Raw genomic sequence first — 24,937 nt, 5'->3', positions numbered from 1 at the left:
TCAGGGTAAGCAGCAAGGGAAAGCATTATGTCAATGAGATGTCCTCACCAAGATATGAAAACAAGTGTGTGTGTGTGTGTGTGTGTGTGTGTGTGTGTGTGTGTGTGTGTGTGTGTGTGTGTGTGTGTGTGCTGCTTTGTACATTGTGGTATTGTGCATCATGCATACTGTCCACTTTGTGAATATTGATTTTACCTTGTGTGTGTGTGTAGGTCACGGTCAATCAGTGGAGCGTCCTCTGGTCTGTCCACCAGTCCTCTCAGCAGTCCCAGGGTAAGTATACGTCCCTTCCATGAAGTGATTGGTTCCCCACAAGCACCTTGCTGGCTGACTGGCTCTGCTGGCATATTGTTCCGCTCATACACACATACTTGTTCACATTTCCCTCCCATTGCCTCCCATCAGCAGCTCACATTGTGGACTTCATCATAAGCCTGTTTGACGTACAGCACAGCCTAAATGAGGGAAACGAGTGAGTTGTACATCATGTCCGGGCAGGTGAAGAAAGAAGAACTCTGCAGTGAAGCCAATCTGGAAATGTTAAACTAACTAAAGCATGAAAAGGCCAAAGCTGACTATATACAACTAACAAAGTCCATCTGAGAGCCATTTGTAGTTCTCTCATTGTAGCCTGCTGAAGATTCATAAGACTTCGTTTAGTTTTATTGAAAAAGTCAAAGCAGAAGGAAAAAACATGTCAGTAATTTTCTAACAGCTGGTCAGTGTGGGCTTCAGCTAACATTAGCTGGAGGAACTCGAGTAAATTTCAAGTTCTGCACATATGATATTAGAGTATCTGTCATAAAAATCCCCACAAAGTGCTCACTGTAACGACAAAACAAATCACTAACCATAAAAAACGAGTCCTCTGGTGAAATAACAGTACAGCTGCGGTAAATAGTCAATTAATTTATGTAACTGATCGAAGTTTAATAGCTTAATAATTTGAGTTTTCAGGGAAAAATGTTTTAAAAAGTATCTATCGAGTCTTCCATTGTAGTAAATGAAATGTTTTTTCAGTCATATGTCATAAACGCTCAGTTTTCCTAATGAGCCACTAGAATACGCCAGCGACCTCATCGCTACGAGGATAAATTAGTGTTTGCCTGTTGATTGAATTTAAATTTTTTTGTGTGTTTGGGTTCCGGCTGGTCACCAAACAATCAAATACTTTTTGCATTTTGTCCTTTCTTTCCAATGAACCACTTCTTCTTCTGAATAAACTCTAAATATTGGCTAAAACCAAATATTTGGAAACAAACTAACACGTGTATAATTCACTGTAATAACTTATGTTTAAAAAGTGAATGGTGAAATCGTCAGGGGAAACGTAATAAGACATTTAACAGATGCTATTTGTTGGGTTGATGATGATGTCGCTCCATTACTAACTAAAACAGTTTCCACCAAATTACTGAAAAACAAATCATAGTCAGTTGGTCATCTGTGGAAAATAAAAGATGCCCCAGTCATCTAACTGCTCTGCAGCTGTGAAATAAATAAAGGCCTTCTTGTTCTTATTCTTTTTATTCTCGTTGTTATTCACAGCAGGCCGATCTGATTTAGGATCATTTGAACCCAGTGTGTGCTGCGCTGTACGTCACACAGAGCTTTAGATGAAGCGGGACCAGATCCATCTATGAGCGCAGACCAAACTGAGATCTGGCGATTAATATCCATGAAGAAGAGATTCTAATGACGTGGCAAATTAGTGGAAGAACACGTCTGTCAGTCTCTGAGAAAACCCTGCTGCAGAGTCAAAGCAGGGAGGAGAAGTGTGTGAATCAGTTCACAGCCTCCAGGTGCTGCTTTGCTGTTTCCTTAAAGTCATTCATTTTTACTAACTAACGCTCAGAAAGAGCACAGGCTGGGTATCGTAACATTTTCTATCCTGTGAGGACGTGCTGAAGTTTTATGTTTTGTCCTTGTGAGCCGCACATTGTGATGTGTGACACAGCGAACTAAAGAGGAGATAGATTGTAATCTTCAGCTCCTCTTCCTATAAGTGATGCTGATTCGTTCAACAGACCCACCTGAGTTTATTTGCTCAGTCTGTTTCATACATGCTGAAGAGAGGATGCTTTTGAAACTTCCTAAAAAGGTTACTGTTTTAATTACTGATAAGAATCAATGAGTAGCTGTTGAGTCTTCTGATGCATTTCTTTTTTCGGTAATAAGAAAATACTGAATCAGAACTGCAGAACTCTCAGTGTTAAACTCTTACACAGACATGACTGTATTACTTTATACACATGCTATTCCAAGAACGGGCTGACAGCTCACCACAGGCTCTGCAGCCTCGCTGTTTTTGATTTGCTGAGGTCTGCTGTGCTGCTGCAGTTTGTTCAGCTGTGGATTCTCACTGCTCTGACCTGTCTTATCAGTGATCTGCTCATTCATCCCACAGTATTGTGCGTCAGCACTGGGCATGCACTCTGGCTGCTTTCCCAGGTGGAGGGTGAAGCTAAATCTGTTAGCTTTCATGCTGGGTCACTTGCTGGTAATTAGGGATGCACCGATGTATCTCACAGTAGTGGAATTCTGTCAGGTGAAAGCCTTAGTTTCAGGAAGTGCAGCTGATGGTTGGCCCTGATATTAAGAGGCCAAAACATTTAAATAAACTCCAAACCTTCATCTTTTCAGTTAAAAGTTGTTGCTTTCTCCACATTCTGGAGATTTGCTGCAACATTCCGGTGTGTTCAGTGTGACCACAGACCACAGTGACCACAGAGGGGTTTAGCTTTTAAAGAGGTGGACACACTGCTAGCTCATATGTAGGATAGATAAAGCGTACGATGCTTTATTCTCCGTGTAAACAGTGATTTACATGGTTATAATGCACTAAAGTAATGAGTCCAGGTGAACCTTGGAGAACAAAGCTAGACTGTGATATTGTGTATGTTGTAACACTGCAGAAGCGACACAGTATGAGAATGTGGACAAAGTGACCACGTTGATCTCGGTGCATCCCTTCTGTTAATGCATCATGAATGCTCCACTGCTGCCTCGTGATTGGCTTAATCACTCTGCTAATCGCATGTTCTGTCTTTCTTTCTTTCTTGCACTCTCACCACTTCCTGCCTGCTCCACTTCTCAACCATCTGCCACACTCCTTTTTTATTTCCTGGTGTTTGCTTATTTTTATTTTTGTTGAATGGGAATGAACCTTCATTGGGCCGTGGTGTTCCTCTGGCTTTTTTTATTGGCTGACCCTGCTGTCATCTGTGACGGTGCATGACAATCGCAGCCCATCCGGCGGTTTTTTATCCCACCCCAATCTCCAGACCTATGCCAGTCCCCCAACTGCAGCCCCACCCACTCCCCCGAGGTCCGCCTTAATGGGGTGGGGCCCCGTACACATAACTCCTACCAGCCAAAGATGGGCTCGCCCATCATGCACCCCCGCACACAGACCCTCCCTGCTAAGCCCAAAGTATCTGAGAAGCCCCTGCAAACCACCAGGTCCAACCCACTCCCTAACACGGACCAGACTGCCACCACCCCTAAATCTGAGCCCTCCACCCCGAGCCAGCCTCTGGCCCCTTGCATCCCCAACAGCCCCCGGGTGAGGCGCCACCCTCCCCTTACCGTTCCCCCCAAGCTTTCTATCCCTCTCTCCCCGGTGCCTCCGATGTCCCCACTCCGCCGCCACCACCTCCACCCTGACCACAACGCCAAATCTGTCCCCATCACGCAGGTGACTCCCCACCCCTCCCCCAGAGGGAGCCCTCTCCCAACCCCCAAAGGCACCCCAGTGCACACGCCCAAGGACAGCCCGGCTGGCACGCCCAGCCCGACACCACCGCCCAGCCCTTCCATGGGTGGCATGCCCTGGAGGACGCGCCTCAACTCCATCAAGAACAGCTTCCTCGGCTCACCACGCTTCCACCGCAGGAAAATGCAAGGTATGGTGGAGGAGACAGGTAGGGCCCAGGAAATGAAACCTCATGATTTGGCTTAATCAGATTGAATTTCTTACTCTTATCCATGTGATAATCTACTCAGCAGAGTGTGTTTATGCAATCCATCCTTATCGCTCAGGGGAATAACAAGGACAAATAATCTCTTAATGACTGCGTTTACCTGCAGTTAACCTGACGCCAGCCTAACTGTGAGAATCTGCATCCTGAGGCCATGTCATAAAGAAGATAACGGCCTCATTACAGAAAGTGGAAAATTTACAAAATTCCCTAATTTTTTCATTAGTTTGGGTAGTTTTCTTACAGCTGCTTTGATGCTGCTGAACCAACCCCCCTCCAGACAAACCGAATTAAGTCATGATGAGGCCCAGTACTCGTTTACACTGATGATATCTGCTTAGTAGTGCTAAAAACAAGACACAGAAGTATCTCCCCAAGTGCCGTTTCCATAAGTTATAGAGCCGAATCTAACATTTAGCCTCTGTTTGTGTCCACAGTTCCCACCCAGGAGGATATGTCCAGTCTCACCCCAGACTCCTCGCCAGAGTGAGTACCACAGCAGCAAACATGAATACCTCACCTGTCCATTATGTTTATTTAATAGCAGCACAAGTGTTTCAAATGTGAACCTGCAGCAGCTACATTATTTTAGCATATTGGGAATCTGAATGGTAGACTTATCCATGTGATAGCATTTTAAGTTAGCAAGCGAACTGCGTTTTTTCATTTCAGGTCAATTCGATGTTATTCATATAACACCAAATCACAGTATTATAGTGTAAGGTAACGATCCTGCAACAATACAGAGAAAACACAGGAACAGGCTCCCTGTTGTTAGGTAGTTTATTATTTAGCAGTTAGCAGTTTGTCCCTGTTAGCAGGCAGGCTAATGACGGTTATCATAAGTCAGACGACACCAGCTACAAGTTATTTTAAACTCCAAAACCAAATCTTACCCCAGTCAAACACTCGGCCTTCTTCGCTGGAGAAAACTATTTTTTAATTAATTAGCTGAGTCATTGATAAGCATGTAAGACATTGCCCTTTTTTATTAGGGATTTTATCAGGGAACTCAGTAATGTGCTCATTCTGTGCAGTTATACCATGATTAATAACCAGCCAAGCTGCGTGAGTGTGCAGCTGTCCACTTCCTAGAAAAGCATGTTTGCTGTGAAAGTATCTCCTCAGTCACAGAGAAACGCGTGTGTCCCATCAGGTCTGTGTTTTGGGAAAATGCTTCAGTACAAATCTTTCAAAAGCATAATAACAATTTAAAATTAGGTAAAGTAATCATCTGCACAACTCTACGTTAGTTAGCAGTGGTGATGGAGCTGATGGAGCTGTCTGTTACAATTATTAGTCAGGTATCGGTCTCATTTGTTTGGGTTTCTTTGTAATTGTTACAATCCCACCTCTTTTCTTAGCTAGTTGTTAGTTGTTAATAAAATATAACCTGGGTATACTGAGTGTGCTTTGTAACGCTGGAACCAAACTTTGAATCTTTTCTGCAGACTGGCTAAGAAGTCATGGTTTGGAAACTTCATCAATCTGGAGAAGGAGGAGCAGATCTTCATAGTCATCAAAGACAAACCTCTTAGCTCCATAAAGGCCGACATTGTGCACGCCTTCCTTTCTGTAAGTCTCCCTCCTTACTCCTCTCTTCGGTTCTTCTAATCCTGTAACATTTCATTATTGATTACATTATGCCCGATTTGAATGATCTATGCTACAATGGAGGCTGATCTGATAAATAACTGTTCTATTGTTGTAGCTTTCTTCCTTAATACAAGAAGTCATTGCTACAACACAGCAGACTGGAAGACCCGACAGAGCATGTTCACATCAGTTTGACCTCAATCTGCCTTTTTTCCTCCCACATCTGAACTTTGTTGATGTCTCTGAAGTCTTATTCTCAGATATCAGAGAAAAAATAAAGACAATAAAATCTTTGTTAGCATTTTTGCGTACATAATTTTACAGTCTTACAGTCAGTGTTGGAACTTTTTTTTTTCATTTTTCTTAAAGAAATCACCTACATCATGTTGTTCATCATGTTTTTATGTCATGTGTAATTTCCATTGCAAATATTAATCACAGTTAAATTAACAGTGGATGCAGCTGTGATGTCATGTACACGTCCTGCGTTCTCGGGAAGTCCGGACTCCCGTGTGAACTTACAAAGTCCGGACTAGTGAAAACGCGAGTACGGACTCGTGTACATGAGTATTTAAAAATGGCCTAACAGTCTGCAGTCTATGAACAAGCTAACAATGTTCGCTCGGTGGCGAGTAGCCTTCAGTAATAGTAATAAAAATCACACAGCAATAGTACATCGAAGATACTGAAGTTTCGTCCGTCCCATTCTTCTTATGAAGTGGTGTCGGAAACGCATTCCTGCCTGTGCACTGCTGCCTCTGGGTCCATGGTGTAACTGACACCACCAACATTAACAGGCCGCTTACTAGGGGTGGGGGAAAAAATCGATACTGTGTAGTATCGTGATATTTTGTTTGCTAATAATGTATCGATACAGGGACGGCAGAAATCGATATTTTGTTACAAAAAAGGTTTTTGTGCTCTGACTTCAGAGCATGTTGATCCTTTTTCTGAGCAAGGATCCTGACATTCCTTCACTGTCCAAATGTGTTTAACTTTTTTATGGCAGCAATAAACATGACAGTTTACTTATTTTCATTTAAGACATGTTTTATTTTAATTAAGTTTAAAACTTTTTTATTTAATGCAAAATTATATTTTGTTTTAATTTACTTTCAAATTCTTCAGTTGCTGAATGGGCTGCATAGTTTTCATAAATTTCATAGTTCAGAATAGCTGTAATTGTACCAGATGGTTGCATTCAGTTAAGTTGGACTAGACTGTAATACAAACCGTTCAGTTTGTCAACAATAAAACTGACTGAAATGAGAGAAAGACTGAGTGCGAGACTTTGTTATTAGATAAAATGAATATTGATAAAGTTTACCTTTATATACAGAATCTGAATATCGCAAAATATTTTTAGAAATTGCAATAATATCGTATCGTGCGTTAAGTATTGTGATAATACCGTATCGTGGGATATATGGTGATTCCCACCTCTAATGCTTACATTAGAGCCTCTTATTACATGTTTTGTTTGTGTTTCCAGCAATCAGAATCAGAGAAACTGTATTAATCCCAGATGGAAATTAAATTAGAAAAAAAAAAGGGGGGGGGTCGGACTCAAACCCGGAGCATTAAATCTCCAAAATTGGAGAAGGCATAGAAAGGGGACAGCTTAACATGAAACAGGAAGTGACCCCCGTGTATTCTATTTATTTCAACAAAGTAACTGTATTCTGATTACCACCTATTTAAACGGTAACTGTAATGGAATACAGTTACTCATATTTTGTATTTTAAATACATGACGCTGGTATTGTGTTACTTCCCAACACTACTCACAGTGTATGTGTAAACCTTCAAAATAAAGCACAGATGAAAACCAACATTATGTTCATTATGACTCACGCTGGTACCTGGAAATACTCACTAAGCAAATCAAACAGGAGGAGTAGTGATATTTTTTTTCTTCTCACATACACACGTTTGAAAAACATGATGCCTTAACTTATAGATTTTGCATTTTCATCCCAAGTTACAAAGCCTGAAATATAAGGTGAAGGTGCTCCCTCATGAGCGTGATAAAAACCTGCTATAGTGAGCGCGAAACTCACCAAGCAGGACCATAGAAGCCCAGCAGTCCAGGAGAAAAATGCAAACGCTCATGTACACCAACCAGCCATGAGATTAAAACCTGACTAATATCGTGACGATCCACGCTGGTCCTCCACAACAGCTCTGTGCAACAGCTTGCTGTCTGTTCACGTCTTGGTGTTAGCGTGGCCTCCGCTGATTACGCATCAAAATGTCACCACATGTTAGGGTGTAGCACATCCAACAGTGTCTCCTTCTGCTCCCGTCTCTTTCTCTTACATCCATGCTGCCATTTTAACTGATGTGCAAGTTGTCTTGTGTCTGCGTGCCCAGTGCTGCTGACTCAGAAGCACTCCGCCTTTGCTCTTCCACCAACCTCACCCTCCTACCCTCTCCCACCGTCTTTCTCCCCAGATTCCCAGTCTGAGCCACAGCGTCATCTCTCAGACCAGTTTCCGGGCAGAGTACAAGTCCACAGCTGGTCCGACGGTTTTCCAGAAGCCGGTGAAGTTCCAGGTGGACATCACCTACACCGAGAGCACCAGCGCCACAAAGGAGAACGGCATATATTCTGTCACCTTCACCTTGCTCTCAGGTAAACCACATACATCACAACACATAGAAAACCATGGAAACAACACTGCGCATCGAGGCATGCAGACTTGGTCAGGATGACCTGCTGAAGTTCAAGTCGAGTATCAGAATGGGGCAAAAGGGGATTTTAAGCATGGCAAGATTCTCTACAGTTTACAGAGAACAGTCTAGAAAAGGAGAAAATATCCAGTGAGCAGCAGTTTACTGGGTGATCATCCCAGTCAGAGGAACAGCAAAGCCAGCAGCAACCTCAAATAACTACTCATGGCAACCAGCGTATGCTGAAGAGCTTAATAATTTTACATGGAGTGCTGCAGCATTCAGAGGCTGGAGTCAGAATTGCATGTAAACAGCAAGAATGCATGACTCCATCCTACCGTAGTACCAGTTATTATTGCCACAGCTCAGATCATCTCTGACTGCTTTCTTGAACATGGCAAGGAGTTCAGTCTACCCCTCTGGGGTCTTTTTGTTAGATCTGTGGGGGAGCGAGAGATTGGTGTCATAGATCTGAGGAATGTTTCCAGCACCTTGGTGAATCTGTGACAGTGAGGTCCAACCCAGTCGTAGCAAGGTGTACCTAAAAAAGTGTTTGGTGAATGAGTGTAGGTCAGGCGTGTCCAACTCCAGTGTGTCGGAACAAGGACGCATCTAAAAGCTGCAGGACGGTAGCTCTGGAGGACTGGAGTCGGACACCGCTGGTATATTAAACAGGAACAAACATGCACATTTCTGCTTTGGAGAACTCGTTGGGACGCCTCAGCAACACGAACAGGGACTGTTTTCTTCTTTCCTGTGACACTGAACACAGCACTGTGCTTTTCAGTGACTGTTCTGCTCACAACCTACAACCATTTGGAGTAACTTACTGTAGCTACCACTTACAGCATGTTTATGTATGTGTTACTCACACACCAGGGAAAGCTTATTATCTGAAGCTAAACCTGCGATCTATAGCACACGTAGGTAACACAGGTTACCCGCAAGAGGTTTAGCAGTCTCTTACATTGCTGTTGCTGTCCATCAATCTGGAAAAGGCCTCTCCAAACAGCTTGAGCCCATCATTCTGCACTGAGAAAGACTGTTCAGTGGAAAGTTTCCAGGAGAAAGCCCTCATGTTTGCATGTTCTGAAAGGACCACAGTACTTCTGTACGATGCCCTTTTGGCACACAAGGCCAAGATGTTTGGCATGTTATTGGACAGCACAGAGTCCAGCTGTTGGTGGGGGAGGGGTGATGATTTGGGCTTGTTTTACAGCCACAGGACCGGGAACTTTGCAGCTTTTGAGTTGACCATGAACTTCTCTGTGTACCCAAGTATTAAAGTGTTAAATCTGGAGCCAGCTGCTAAAGCTTAGCCAAAATGGTGGTCATTTAGGAGGAAAGTGATCCCAAACACAGCCAGCAAAAAGAACCAAATCCAGAAGTCAGCCTGAAATGCTGCTGAACCTTAAGAGAGCCGTGCATCGGTGAATGCATAGGAACCACAACAAACTGAGACAACGCTCCAAACAAGCCGGTGTGAGAGACTGAGAAAGTCTTACAAACAATAGTTCAGATTACTGCTGCTCAATATACTGAATCATGGGTTGCACTTAGTAGAAAGCCAAAAGGAAACAGAACAGCCATCAGAGATTTGCCTGTGGTATCAGGTGATGTGGGCTTACATCTGCTGTGACTGCTGGCTGAGCTGAACCCGTGGACTGCTAGTGCTAACACTAAATGAATTCAGTGGGAAACACACAATATTGAAATTATGCTTGCAAAAACCACTCGTGCACCCCTAGTATTGCTTTTTTAAGTACTCCTTGCAGCCCTGTGGCTACAGTGTCAAGTCTGGATTATAACACGGACCCGGTTTCTCAACAGGCCCTAGCCGCCGCTTCAAGCGTGTGGTGGAGACCATCCAGGCCCAGTTGCTCAGCTCCAACGACCAGCCTGGCATCCAGCCACAAATATCCGGTAAGTGGAGTCCCTCGCCACTCGTCCTCGACCACGCCTACAACCCCCACCCTCCACGCCCTCACAACCTCCCTCCCTCCTCGCATCACAGCACAGCCACACCTGCGGCCCACCTCGGCTCAGCTTAGCCCGGCGCACTGCTTTTAGCACACGGCATTTCCACGTGCATGTCCCTGCCACATACCATGGTGTGCACGTCAACACACCAGCACACACACACACACACAGTCTACATGGCAGTGTTATGTACTGAGATGTATATACACATTCACAGGACTGATTACAGCCACTAAGAAGTGTATCTCAAACTGTAAATAATTCAACATAGACGAGCAGCTTGGCTCTGACCTCACACTTGACTCAGCAGAAACACACTCTCTCTCTCACACACACACACACACACACACACACACACACACACACACACACACACACACACACACACACACACACACACACACACACACACACACCCAAGCAAACTGTAGGTTCGGCTAATGGATGTTTACAACTGTTCATTTGTGGATTAGCTGCTTGTGCATGCAGCATTTTCGTCTGCAAGAAGGAGAAAAGTACATTTGTCTGATTAGTGTCAACACGCTGGAACAATCCCACAATTCTTTCAAACCTTTGATGTGATTGGGACGTTTGCCATTATTTTGGGGGCTGCCTATATATAGATGGAAACATTAGGGAAAAAAATATGGAAGAAAAGAAAGTCTGTGTTCTCCAGCTGTCCGTGTTAGTTTTGTTTGTCAGTGTGGTATCCTGGTGGTCTTCCTCTTGTTTTATCTGTGGTTATTTACTTGATAATGGTCCCCTCTTGTGGTGAAGCAGAGAAATTACAACCTGACCTTAGCGTCACACACAGGAGCACTGACACGTAAAAGTAGTCACTCTAAGTTTTGAAATGGATGATTCTGCCAAACAGCCAGTCACGATCATTATTAGTGATATTGTGAAAGATGTCCACCTGCAGGAATCGCACACTCAGCTTAAAGGACCCACTATCAACAGTTACTGCCACAGATGGGAACTGCTATCACGCACTGTATGCACAGCCTCAGTCGCTTCCACCATTATGTAGATGTGCCAATGAGCCACATCTCTCTCTCTTTCTTATCTCTCTGTCTCTCTCCCTTTGGCCTGCCTCTCCATGTCACCCAGCTTCTGTCATCCACAGCTTCCTCTAAAGCCTCGTGGATGATTTGAATGGCTCGCATGCTGAATGAAAGCCCAGAACCATGCACATTCACACACACACACGCAGTTTTGCAAACTGGCCTCTTTACTGGGGAGAGCCAGCATTTCCATACTGTGTCGCGTTTCTCACGAATGTGTCTTGATGGTTCTGGGTAAGCTGCCATTCACACACACACTCACACACGTGACTGTCTGGTACTAAAATGAAAGCATGCTCTACAGTGTATGTCGAACAAACATGTATGTGATATGGTGTGTGTTGATCTCTGTGCAGCAGGAAGAAGGCAAATCTGCATGTGTGATAAAATGTGCTAAACCCCTGACAGCTGTAAAGACGTCAGTCTTCTGGGCTTCTGTGTGTATTTGTATATATGCAAGGTTGTGGAAGGTGAATGTAAAGAAATGTCAGCCATGTGAATGTTCAGCCTATTTCTCACTTTCTTGCTGATAAACAGCTACAGAGGAGCAAGTTTCTCCCCGTGGTTGTTTAGTTTGGCCCCACAGTTGTGATGATGATGATGATTAGGGCTGGGTCGTCACTGATTTCTAGAATCGCTTCAATTCCGATTCACAAGGTCCCGAATCGATTCGATTCAATTCGATTCAATTTTGAATCGGGGAAATTTTGCCTCAGACAGTCAGAAATATTATAATTCTGATCACTTATCAGTACATATCGATATTTTTATATATATAAAAAGAAAGCTGCCACTTGTGAGACTTTATCAAAGGTGTGAGCATCACAGCAGAGGCCTTTGTGTCAAAGTAACTGAAGATAAAACACAGAAAAACATGAAGGCGTTTTCCTGGTCGGGGTTTTTAGCAAAGTTACAGAGGTTTGATTAGAGACACAGCATTTTGCAATTTTAAATTTAAAATTTTAAAAAGTTTACATTTGTTCAGTATTGAACAGCAGAAATGAGGCTTTCTTGTCAGAAGTAAGTAAAAAAAAACCAGCAGCCAACACCATAGACTTGTGGGTAATAAGTAAGCGAATAATGCAAAAAACGGATTTTTAGATGGGAAACTGTTCCTGAGAGAGAGCTCTACATGCAGTGTGATTTTTATCGTGGTGGAAGCAAAGCAGCAAAAGTCAGAGGAAATTCATGACTATGTTTATGTGAAGCGTAGTTTGGATCGTCTTTTGCTGCTGGTTCAGTCAGTATTGTTCGGAGAGAGATGAAACCTGCAGCTTCAGAATCGAGCGCAAAAAGGACGTAAACACAAAACGAGCTGCCGACGCTTCAAAACCAGCGAGCTGTCGGCTTTCAGCCCCGACGACATGTCCGTGTTCGTGCCGTCGGGGGATAAAGGCGACAGCTCACTGATTCTGATGCGTTGGCGGCTTCGCGTTTTGTGTTTATGTCTTTGAGCAGAATCCGTGTTCCTGCTCTCATTTACTCTTTTAGCTGTTTGGTGGTTGTAGAAATTTTGTGAGGTTCAACCTGAGATTATTTAAAAATGGATTCAGGATTTTAATGAATCGATATCACGTTATCCAAGCTAGAATCGATTTTAATCGATAAATCGATCATCAAAACCCAGCCCTAATGATGATGTTTAGATTTTACTTCTTACCCAAAGATTTAGAACAGTCACAGTGGTGCACTAGCTTCTTTTTGTCTTCTTTTTTCGAATCCAGTCCATGCTAGCTTTGTCAGAAAGTCGTGTTCGATTGTTCTTTCTAAAAAACAACAACAAAGAGGTTCAGGTACGTTTGAATTAGGAGGGCAAACCAACACGTGAGGGACGTACTTGCATTGTACAATCATGTCAACATCTTTTAAAAGATCGGGAAGGATTGTGAACGTTCAGCACAGAGAAGTTTTGCTCCCTGCTTCCCTAAACCCAAAGTCTTTGCAAACAGAGATCAGACTGTAAATCGCTCGCTCTGTAGCACAGTTGGGCCTTTAAGTCTCATTATTTCACAGTTTTTGATGAGACCGGTCCACATTACCAAGGAATGCTTTATTTTTTGCATATATATTTGTTTTGAGACTGAAAGAGTTGAGGACATAAAAAGAAAAATCAGGCAAGACTTTACACCATCTGCAGATATCCATCCACTCCATAATTACAGTAAGATGTCATTTTTAGGACATTTATTTACAGCACTTGTCCCTGCTAAGAAAGTATCTGCTTACACGACCAACAAATGTTGAGATTTTTTCTTTCTAACTGTCAGTTTTCTTTAGGTGTTTTTTTCATTTTCACTCATTTCACCAACATCCTGTAAAGTTTGGTTCCTATAGAAAAATGGAACGAGAGCGTCAGACTAGCTCGCCACGCTGACTAAACTGTTTGCAGCAGGTTCGCCCATAATATGCTGAATATAAGTTAGTAGGCTCAATACTCCCAACATTAAGGTTTTTCAGTTGGATGTTGGATTAAGTCGACGTGTTTCTACCTAAACCAATCTAGCAATGACTGAAACACAGAAAATATCACAACAAGGAAGGATCGCAAAATAGCAAACAGGAGAAAGAAATGAGCTGAACATTCATGTGTTTGGAGTCCACTCATGCCAAGAGGGAGTGTAATGTGTTGCCCTGCTGATGTTGGGCTTCAGCTCATGTGTTGATGAAGCACACGGCCTCAGTGCGTGGGTTGGTGTTTCTGACACTGTCCTTTGCTCTCAGATGGCTCTCAGCGCTCAGCTTCTTTGCCCAGTAAATCCTCCAAGCGTGGTAAGGCCCAGAGCGTCCGGGAACTCCCGGCAAACCACCTTAACTCTGGCTTTTAACACACTGGCAACGTCCTGGAGGCCCTTTCACCAACACACTCTGTCTGCACTAACACGTGTGTCTGGGAGCGTGTGAGCTGCAAATAAAATATAATTCATCGTAACAAGTCATTTTAATGGAAAGAAATGGAGTATTTTCAATGAGGAGTAGAAAGTGCTTTGGGGGTTTTTACAACAAGAAACTGAATCCACAGGAAGGCTTCTTAGAGGCACCTCTTCATTTTTCCAGTTGTTTATTCTGAGACAAACATTAGTGTTGATGAGGGCTTTTGAAATTTGGTCTCTTTAAAAAAAAATATGCCCAGAATGTGCGCAACTCAGTGACTTCTTTTAATCAAACAAAACCAATGTGATGCATCAACATACTGAGCCAATTTCTGACCCAAGCTCCACCAGTGTCAGTAACACAGGCATGTTTAAGTTTTATTGGATTTTAATAATGCTCTTTGAATAGGAACTTTTTTTTAAAAATGTAATTAACTAATATTTCTTATGGCTCATTTTAGCTAGTCAGTTTTAGCTTTTCAGCTAGGACCAAGCGAGTCTGGGCGCAGGTTTATCTCAGTGGGTGAGCAGGCGACCGTGTGGCCGGAGATCCTGAGCTCGAGTCCGATCCGCTGCATGTCTTCTTCCCTCTCTCCCGGTTTTCCTGTCTGTCTTCACTGTCCGAATCCAATAAAGGCCAAAAAATCATCGTAAAAAGAGGATTAAGCAAGGTATAGAAATTATTTCTAAAAATTAGATTCAAATTCTTTCAGTTTGTGCCAGAAAGATAATGCTCGTGTAGCCGCTTATTCACATTTGTTCCTGAGTCTTTCTTTTTCAAATTTTCTTTAATTTGATGAATATATCATTCTGAAACAAAAAAATATAATTTTTGTTGACTGATGAAAGTCATGAACAATAAGAAAACAACGTATGATGACAGCAGTGTGTTAAAAATTAGTGCTGTCAGCGTTAATCTCATTAAAATGACGTTAACGCCATAACCGCATTAACGCGTTACGTTAGCGAGTTAGTGCGTGGGGCTGCAGGACATCAAGGTGTTAGCGCAGTTAGCTCGTTAATGCGATAGCCCCATCCAGCCCCACGCACGGGGCGATCCACGCTAACGTAGATTTGCCGTGTTAATGCGGTTTTGGCGTTAACGCCATTTTAATGAGATTAACGCTGACAGCACTATTAAAAAGGTTTTCACCTGACAAATCTAAAAGGGCCTCATTGTTAGTGTTTAACAACTTTTTTTTATTGACGGACAATAAAAAATAATTTGTTCAAAAGCCACACAGACTGACCATTAAGCTTTCTAAACACAGAGACATCCAGTTTATGATTTCATAAGGACGATGATGGAAGGCAGTGAATTCTCCAGTCTGAGGGGCAATGGGCATCTTTCTTTATGTAAAAGATTATTTTAAATGTAGTGGGGCCCACTAATTGGCCACTTGGTCAAAGTTACTGGGCTATGTAGTGTCAGTGATGTTTCCACGGTAGTTTTGGCTGAGTTAGGGAACACAATGACTTGATACGATGACTATATTTCTGTGTGTTTGGGGTTGGAGGTTGGCATTGGGGCTTTACTAGCCTGATTAAGCCTTTGCATGATAATGCTTGATACCAGGTTGTTCACCCCTCCTCTATAACTCTCCATATTTAACTTCACTTGAACAAAAGATCAGACACAAATGGAACACATGTGTGCGTGTTGTCAGAGGGGGACGATGGTAAGTTCTCAGGACACGCCTTCACTCTTCACGCACATTCAAAACCAACACCAACAGATGCTCACTGAAGGATGTACCGTTTTAAACTAACCCTGTAATGTGTATTAATGTGTGCACCGTGCTGTATTGTTGCATGTTTTATTCATTCATTGCTGTTTAAAAGCACTGATCAAAAGACTTATCAAATGTTGTTGTGATGGATGTTGGTATAATGGGGAGTTAACTGGAGCTTTGGAAGACATTTGCACTGACATGGTTTACCGCCCTTTATTTCACTGCTTAATGCAAAAGTAACACAATAAAAAACAATGGTTAGAGACTGCAGCACGGTTATCATGATTATTGTGATTGTGTGCAATGAACTCATTGTTGCCACTTCTGCATCCATTCATAGCCAGATTAATAAACTGGTAAAGATCTGTTGCCCTTCTAAATAGACAGAAATGTATACTAACTGATTAGAGTCCAGCCAGAACCTCAGAGATCTAAACAGAAATTCCTGATGTAGTTGCTGCAGGACAGCGATTTAACTGCAGAATGACAAAGTCACTCAGCAACCTTGTCTTCATATAGAAATATAACCAGGATGCAAACAGCTGAGTCATGTCTGACGAGATGCTTCTAAGAGAAGCTGCAGTCATTGGCACAAACCAACTCTGATTGATTGTAATTTGCTTTTGTAAATTAGGGGACAGTTTGCAGACCTTCCCTCACCAGCTGTCCTGTGTAAACACTGTGCTTGTTTCAGCTGCAGTCAGTCACCAAATGTGAAAAAAATCAATGTAGGGAAAACCACCAATTTTTTTTAATCTCCTCTATTCACAAGGAGGATGCTGTCCTATTTTTACTCTGTTGCAGGGAAGATGTGGAAGACTAAGAGTGCTCTTAGAGTCTGTATCTCTAGAGTCTGCTGAGAATCGGGACATTTTTTTATTTTTCACTGTCACAATAAACCAGTTATTTGATCATCTACAGTACAGACGGTGGCTTTTATTAAATAACACGTTAATGCTGCATTAACAAAATTAGAAAGTAATGCAGGCTCAAAGCCTGTTACGACAGGCTGACTAAGCTTTTTTATCAAAAACATTTTATTAGACATAGCCACTGCGATCTCGCCCTTCGGTTTGTCGACATACGTTCTTGAGCCGTTTGTGCTGTGAAGTCATATTTTTTAATGTTTGTGGGGAAACACTTTTGGACTCAAATGGCTAAAATTATCATCTGTTGAGGGTGGCAGTCTATGTGTTGGTGGTTTATGAAAATGTAATTGAACGCTGTTTAAAGAGCACAAATTATACCATTTGGAATCATTCTTGTGTACAGCAGTGAAGCAAAAAAGTGAACTTTTAAGCCATATGTTCCTATTGGTTTTTCCCTTACAGCTTCATAGTTGTACTATGGTTTTACAGGAAACACTGAGTCCTGGGTTTTTAGTCATTTATTTTTTTTAACAAAGACTTCAATTTACTGATCCCTCTAAAAACCCCGCAAGAAATGTCCCTCTAGGCTAGCTGTTGAAACCAAAAGCTGAACCCAGGTATCCGTCAGGTCATGATAAACTTCCAGTTTAAAATCTCTTCCCTCTGCGGTGTCAGCTGAGATTTGGTGGCGCGGTTCTGATGGTAAGATTCAAAATGTCTTCCAGTGCTCCTGTTGGTTCTCCATGTTGCAGGGAAACTGAGACTCAGAGACCAAAAAAACCTCTCGCAGTAAAAGTGATGGAAGTCCTGATACAACCAGTGTCGTTTTGGTGCCACCTCTTCTTCGTCTGGCCTGAAAACAAAAGCTCTGACTTCAGTTGTCTCGGTCGTAAGAGTCTCCTTTCCTAGCTCCACTCCTCTCATTCCTCCATCACGTCCTCTTCCTCTCCTCATGTTAACCCCATTGCTCATTTGTTGTTTGTTCTCTCTCTCTCTCTCTTTCTCTTTTTTCTTTTCTTCCCGTCTGTGTAGGCAGCCCGTTGAGTAACTTCTTTGACGTAATTAAACAGCTTTTTTCAGACGAGAAGAACATCCAAGCGTCCCACTCCCCCGGCGCCACGCCTAGCTCCCCCACCAAGCATACCCCCAGCAGCAAGCCCAACCAGCCCCCACCTAATGACTCTAAATGCCCCCCTGGCAAAGACAAAACAAAGATGGCTGCCAGCAGCAGGACACAGGAACAACCTTAAGGAGCCGTAGCTGTGCATGACTAGATGAAAGCAGTAATCAGGTCATTAAATAAGAGAAATTAGGAGAGCTGCTAACTTTGCCCTTTAGTTAAGAATAAAACAAGAAGATCTACTTTTTGCCTATAAATTTTGTACTTAATAATGGGAATGGCTATTTCAGTTTAAAGGTCGATCAGTATTTTACAATAAGTAGCAGATGTAGCTTCGTCGTCCCTACCTTGTGTCCCTCTCTGTGTCCTCCTCACATGTGTGATGGCTTGACTTGTCTCTGCCACCAGGGATCATCCATAATAACTATTAACCTTGGCGAGATGGCTGACAGCGGCCTGCTGGGCCTGCCAGCACCAGGAGAGTTTGAAACTGGAAAAGACTGAGGACCACTTCCCTAGCCCACTTGAATCCACTCCCCCCGCCCTATATCTTTGAGTCTCTTCCTGCTGCCGCATCAGTAGAGTACACTTCACCCCGCCAGACCAAACACAGACACGTCTTGGAAGACTTGTAAAAAGAAAAAAAGCCTTAAGACAGTGACGTTTGTCAGTCTGCACACATGTATACCCTCTCCCTCTTTCTTCCATTTCTCCTACATGTACATAAAAAAATGCACCCACACATACACCTCGGCATAAACAACCTGTTCGCGTGATGAACTTGAAATCGAGATGGGATGCAGGAGCGATGGAAGAAAGCAAAGGTGGACGGATGGATCAACAAACACTGGCTGGATTGTAATTCTTTTTAAAATCATATTTCTTTGTGAGCAGCAGGTTCTTTTAGCTCGCTCTGTGGTGTTTCTGTACATGGGTTCTTGCAATTAAAGACTGCCCATAAAAGTATGATAAAGAGGGTTGGCGGTGGTAATATTATATAAATGAATGATCTATTCTGTTGTACAGACTAAACTATGTCCCTGCTTAGTGTCAAAAAGTGTAGTAGTGGCATTATGTTTTAGAGTTTTTGCCATATTTTCTTTTGTATTCACGAACAGGCACGGCCACACCAGCATTTGAAATGTTTCATTGTAACAGTAGATGGTGCTCACATACAGGAAGAGACCTGCAACAGAGGTCGTGGGGAGTCAAGAAATAATGCAACTGCTAGCGATAACGGCAAAACAACCTTTGTTAATGTGAGGTACACGAATAGTAATCTAAATGAGCTAGTTAGCTAGCTGCAGACTTGCTAGCTAAACTTAGTTTCTCACTTCAGACGGAAGAGCCCATTACGGTAAAAAATAGAAAATGCTCAAAAAGCCATCTTGGATTTAGCGCTAGCAAGTTCTTGCTAGCTAGCGCGTTGACCGTTAACATTGCCCAGGAAATTTTGCTGGTGTGACCAGGCCTTTTTGCTTAGTCGTCTCCTTTTTATTTTGCACTTTGAACACTTGTCTTGAGTTACACCATTTCAGTATGTTTTAAATTTTCTCTTTTATTCCCCAAGTTCTTTTAGATTATCTGCAGGTTTCAGACAATATTGAACTGCTGTGTATATTTTTGTACTTTACTGTATTTTGTCATTTTTTTAATTTAATTTATTATTGTTTATTTATATGAAAGATGTAGAGAATGTTTCTTAATGTCAGATTATTTAAGGATATTTTTGTCATGTTTAATTTATTTGACCACTGAGAAATGAAAACATTTGTGTCTGTTTGTTGCTTTCCCTGGGTTTTGATGCAAGAAACCTTGTAATATATGTTTGGGAAAATAATTTACTGTAATTTAAGAATGTAGTTTTAGCCTCTTTGAGAGGAACAAACCCTTTGTTGATAACTGTCCTTTTCCCCATGCCCCGTGCGCGTATGACGGCTCAGAACTCACCAAACACTCATTCTGTAAATAAGCCGAGTTTACTGGCAAGCTTATTTAAAAAAGAAAAGAAAAAAACCACAAAAAAACAAGGGGATCCCTATTCTTAGCTTTGACCTTGTATGGTTGTTTGCATGTTCAGCATTTGTCTTTTCTTTGCATGTTGTCGTTGGAATTGTTCTCCTCTTCCCCTTTTCTCTACACGTTTCAGTTCTTTATGTGCATTCATTTGAATTTGCCTTTTTGTTTTTTTACATTTTCATTTAATTTGCTGTCCTTTCTCTTTTTTGATTACTGTGTGCACACAGTAACCGTGCAATGCATTCTCCTTACTCATTCTCTCAAAGAGGGACCTTGCTGGCAATTGGGTCACTCACTCAGCCCATCTGGGTGTGTGTTGAGTTGTCAGAAAGGAAAATTAAAGCAATACCTTTCATCATTCGCTTTCCTCTTTTTCTACTGTGGGAATCCAGAGCACACAGAATGGACTCTTCGGTACTGAGCGCTACTACTGAGCAGGATAACCATTTGCAATGTATTCCCTTGTGATGTTACTGTGAACAACTTCAGTGCTAAAGGAAATAAATCTGTTGACTTTGGAGTAGTATTTGTGTTGCGCCTTTTTTTATTTTATTTATTAGGTTTATTCGTGTAAAGAAGTAAATCTTATATGTTCAGAGTTCCAGTAGTGAAAAATGCACAATTTCTGTTCAAATCTTGGCCTTTCAGACTTTCTGCTGCTCTAATAACTGGTCCAACATGGCCGGTGTCCTGCAGGTTTTAGATCTCACCCTGCGTCAACACGCCTGATTAGTTCATTACCAGGCCTCTGGAGAACATCAGGACATGTTGAGGTCATTTAGCCATTTAAATCAGCTATGTTGGATCACGGACACATCTAAACCTGCAGGACACCGGCCCTCGAGGCCTGGAGTTGCCCACCCCTGATATAGACCAAGATGGCTTGAATGAACCTTTACATTGTCTTTGTTACATTACTACTTTGATGGTCCACCATTCTTCCAAAACATACTTTGGTGTTTTGATGATAACCCTGGAAAAATCTGTGTGACCCGTTGGTTCAGTAGAGCTGATCAGTTGCAAAAATGAAAGTCTGCTTCTGTGATCTGCACGTCACCTTCATTGGGTTGTTGTTTATCCTCAGTCAGCCAATCAAAATGACGTAAGACTCTTCACCTGAAATACCTTTTTGTTGAGAACTTGGGGGAAGACCTCCTTAAATTAGCGTTTCTTTCTTGCAAGTAGTGCTACTGCATAAACGTAATGGTCATAACTCCCTAGTAATGCTGCAGCCAAGCATAGAAAATACTTAAATTATACTAAACATCATATTAAAGCAGTCAGTTGAAAGAAATCAATTCTGCAAGTTACAGTTCTTAGATCATTTAAAAGACTAATGTACATCAAAGTGCTTCACAATAAAACCGCAGTGCAGGCAGGGCAAAGTACAAATAGTACAATTATACTTAAAATTGCATTAACATGGTGTAGTGCAGGCAAACTAATTTGAAAGTCAAACTAATTTGTTTCAAAAGCTAAGTACAAACAAGTGTGTTTTTAAACAGGATTTGAACAATTGAATCGATTCCGAAGTACGGATTTCGACTAGGAGGTTATTCCAGAGTCTAGGGGCAGCGATGGCAAATGCACGGTCACCTCCGTTTTTTAAACGAGACCTTGGTCGCATTAGGAGCAGTTGGCTGGAGGATCTTAGTGCTCTCTTTGCGTTGTACGGATCAAGGAGATCAGTTAAGTAGCTAGGGCCCAGGTTATTTAGAATTTTAAAAGTGAGCAGAAGGATTTTGAAATCAATGCAATATTTGACGGGAAGCCAGTGTAGGTTAGCGAGGACAGGGGTGATGTGCTCATGCCTTCTAGTGCCAGTTAAGAGGCGTGGTGCTGCATTTTGGACTAATTGCAGGCACTGAAGGAGGGAGAGTTGCAATAGTCCAAACTAAAAGTGATGAAGGCATGGATAAGTTTTTCGAGTTCTTTATATGATAAATAGGGCTTAGCTTTGGAAATTTGGCGTAATTGATAAAAGCTGGTTTTTAACACAGTGGATACTTGCTTGTTTAATTTAAAAGAACTATCAATGAGCACTTCGAGGTTTCTGGCAGAATGAGAAAAGTGGCTGGCAAAAGACCCCATTGTATCAGTTAGCTGGCCCAGGGGAACGTGGCTATCAAAAGCACTAATTTCTGTTTTTCTTTCATTTAAGAGAATTCTGGGATAGCCAGTCTTTAACCTCCCGCAGACATTCGAACAAAGGCGAGAGCGGGGACGAGGCATCCAAATTTAGAGGAAAGTAAATTTGGATATCATCTGCATAGTAGTGATAGGAGATGTTATGTTTTTTAAAGATGAGTCCCAAGGGCAGCATGTACAGGGAGAACAGCGTGGGACTTAATACGGACCCCTGAGGCACACCACAATTAACAGGGGAAGAAGAGGAAGAGTATTTCCCCATGGTGACAGAGAAGTATCTGTCTGATAGATATGATTTAAACCATGAAAGAACATTACCTTTAAGGCCAACTACATGTTCTAGCCTTGTTAGGAGAATATTATGGTCTAGCGTATTGAAAGCAGAAGTTAGATCTAATAAGACTAGAGTCACAGGGCGGCAGTTAGGAGGAGATCATTAAAACCTCTCAATAAGGCTGTCTCGGTACTATGACAGGGTTTGAATCCAGATTGAAATTTGTCACTGACACCACGTCTCTAAGAGGGACTATTTGTTTTTACATTTTAGACATGAAAGGAAGTTTAGAGGACTGTTGGGGTCAGCGTTGCTTTTCTTGATTACAGGTTGTACGGCTGTGTGTTTGAAGGCAGTCGGAACCAGTGGCGTGTCTAGAAAATTTTTGTTGGGGGGCCAGGTAGGGGCACAGATTTGGAGAAGGGTGGCAGATGTAATCTAATGTTAAAAAAAAATTCTACCAAGCGTTAACCATAATTCAATAACCCTATAAACCTAATAACCGAATGCGCTTTTAACTCTTATTAGAATGAGATTTTAAACACTACAAGTGGGATAATATACAAATATTACATTTCATTAAATTAAAAAAAACTGTTATTTAAAGAAGGATTTTGTTTTACTTTCCAATTATGTGCCACAATACATATATTTGCTTAGTTAATTATTTATCCCCAAATATTAGGATCGGTTGAACACTTGACAATATAAACATCCCTTCCTTGCATTTTCCTTATTCATTCTCACATACCTTCATTTGTAGAACTCACAGGTGACAATGATGACTGCTGCTCAGTCCACCTTTCCCTGACATTGCTCTCTGCTTCTGGGTGTATTTTAGCCTTCTTAAGAAAGAAATTCTCAATATTTTGAGATCTTTTCATTCTTCCTATTCTTTTATCTCTACTGGTTGGCCCTGAAGTAATAAAGCAAAAACCTATGTCACAAACAACAACTTTCCTGATGTATGACCTTGACTAGAAGTCAGGGATGTCAAATTCTGGCCCTCATGGACCCCTATCATGCACGTTTTAGATGTTACCTATACCAACAGAGCCAATTCAAATCAAATAATCCCCAAACACCTAGTTGTGCAGAAGTCTGTAAATGATTCTTTAAATCAGCTGTGTTGAAGTATGGAAACATCTGAAACCGGGAGGACAGGAGCCTTGAGATCCAGAACTGCACATCCCTGCAGTGAACATGGCACAGGGGTGATTTACACTCTATTCATAACATGGAGCTGGCAGATAGGATAAGTAATGAGAGAAATTAGCTAAACCGCACAGTGTAGTGTAAGTGCTGCCTTATGGTCAACTTTGGTAATATTGATGTATAAAGAACAACACTGGCTGGTGATGAAGTACAGTCAGCTGGCATGGTGACACTGCCAGTATTAACCTGCAACCAAATCTGCAGCTCCACACAGCAATGTTACGACTTGGATTATATCTTATAACTCATAACTCTTATGCTAGCTCCCCCCAGCAGCCTACTGTCTGAAATATGCGATGGCTGCAATAATTCTTTAAGTGTTATTTTTTTCCTTGGTATTCTAATTTCACCGAAGTTTACTAAACTCAACAAACTTAATATTACTTACAGGGACATTTATTCTCTCCTCATTATCTTTTGCCGAAAAATAGTTTTTCCTAACGTGATGCTCATAGTGCAGAAGCTGATGCTGCATTCACTTGCACTCAGATATCCGAGCTTAACTGTTAAAACATAATCGTACATTTGATTGAATTTTATTGTTTTAGCTTTGGGGTGGCACCTGGGGTGGCCTGTGCCACCCCGCTGGACACGCCACTGGTCGGAACACAGCCTGATGACAGTGAAGAGTTCATTAGAAGTAAAATAGAGAGACCGATAGTAGTCAGAGGTTCCTTATTAATGTGGGAAGGCAGAATGTCATGCAGCGTATTAGAGTTACTCATATGATCAATAATTTCTTTCAGAGTCGAAAAAGATACAGGCTCAAACTGTTGAAAAACCATAGAGCATTCAGAAACTGGGGTTTGGTTAACTGCCGGTAGATATGGTGCCCTTAGTGCTGAAATCTATCTATCTATCTATAAAGTAATGTAAGAATTTTTCACAGAGCGCCAGGGAGGCGTAGAGCAGGGATTATCAACTGAATTAAAGATTTTAAACAGAACTTGTGGCGTGTGACTGTGGTCAGTAATAGGTTCTGTCAGGAAGAAGGCTTTTGCAATTTTGACAGTCTTCTGATATTTTGATCGGCAGTTATGCAGGATTTCCAGGGACACCTGAAGTTTGCCTTTTTTCCATTTCCTCTCGGCTCGGTGACATTCACGCCTGAGAGCGCGGGTGGATTCATTCAGCCATGGTTGGTAAGCCCTTAATGGAGCCACAGTGTTTAAAATCGAGGAGCATATTGAAATAAAGGAGTTAGAAAATTCATCAACCGATATAGCTGAATTAGAGTTGGTATCATAAAAAGTAGAGTTAGTAAAGGCCACAGAGAAGCTGGTAATCTCAGGATTGTGCACACTTGGCACAATTCAATTCCACATTACAAAGTTCAATATCAAACATGACTGGGACCGAGCGTCGCTTATATCCGTAATGTGCATGTCCAGACCAT

General features: G+C 42.0%; 1 protein-coding gene across 6 annotated transcripts in view; it reads left to right on the top strand.

The window, feature by feature from the left end:
- The window catches only part of LOC146679190 (serine/threonine-protein kinase BRSK2-like), a 149,388-nt gene extending 128,981 nt beyond the window's left edge, over nucleotides 1-20,407 (top strand). For 2 of the 6 annotated variants that reach the window (XM_085408800.1, XM_085408804.1), the window contains exons 13-19: nucleotides 213-273; nucleotides 3,698-3,905; nucleotides 4,418-4,466; nucleotides 5,432-5,555; nucleotides 8,031-8,211; nucleotides 10,080-10,172; nucleotides 17,798-20,407. In XM_085408800.1, the coding sequence (XP_085264926.1) occupies nucleotides 213-273; nucleotides 3,698-3,905; nucleotides 4,418-4,466; nucleotides 5,432-5,555; nucleotides 8,031-8,211; nucleotides 10,080-10,172; nucleotides 17,798-18,015 (934 nt within the window). In that variant the 3' untranslated portion in view covers nucleotides 18,016-20,407. Of the gene's footprint in view, nucleotides 1-212; nucleotides 274-3,247; nucleotides 3,906-4,417; nucleotides 4,467-5,431; nucleotides 5,556-8,030; nucleotides 8,212-10,079; nucleotides 10,173-17,797 lie in introns of all 6 variants that reach the window. The other 4 variants (XM_085408779.1, XM_085408790.1, XM_085408784.1 and 1 more) reach the window with 3 other exon arrangements.
- The last annotated feature ends 4,530 nt before the right edge of the window (nucleotides 20,408-24,937 follow it).

The sequence above is a fragment of the Rhamphochromis longiceps genome, linkage group LG1 (genome assembly GCF_057381845.1).
Source record: "Rhamphochromis longiceps isolate RC_006_pf linkage group LG1, R_longiceps_female_GT1.1, whole genome shotgun sequence".
Lineage (NCBI taxonomy): Eukaryota > Metazoa > Chordata > Actinopteri > Cichliformes > Cichlidae > Rhamphochromis > Rhamphochromis longiceps.
This window is presented reverse-complemented; position numbering and strand designations above follow the sequence as displayed.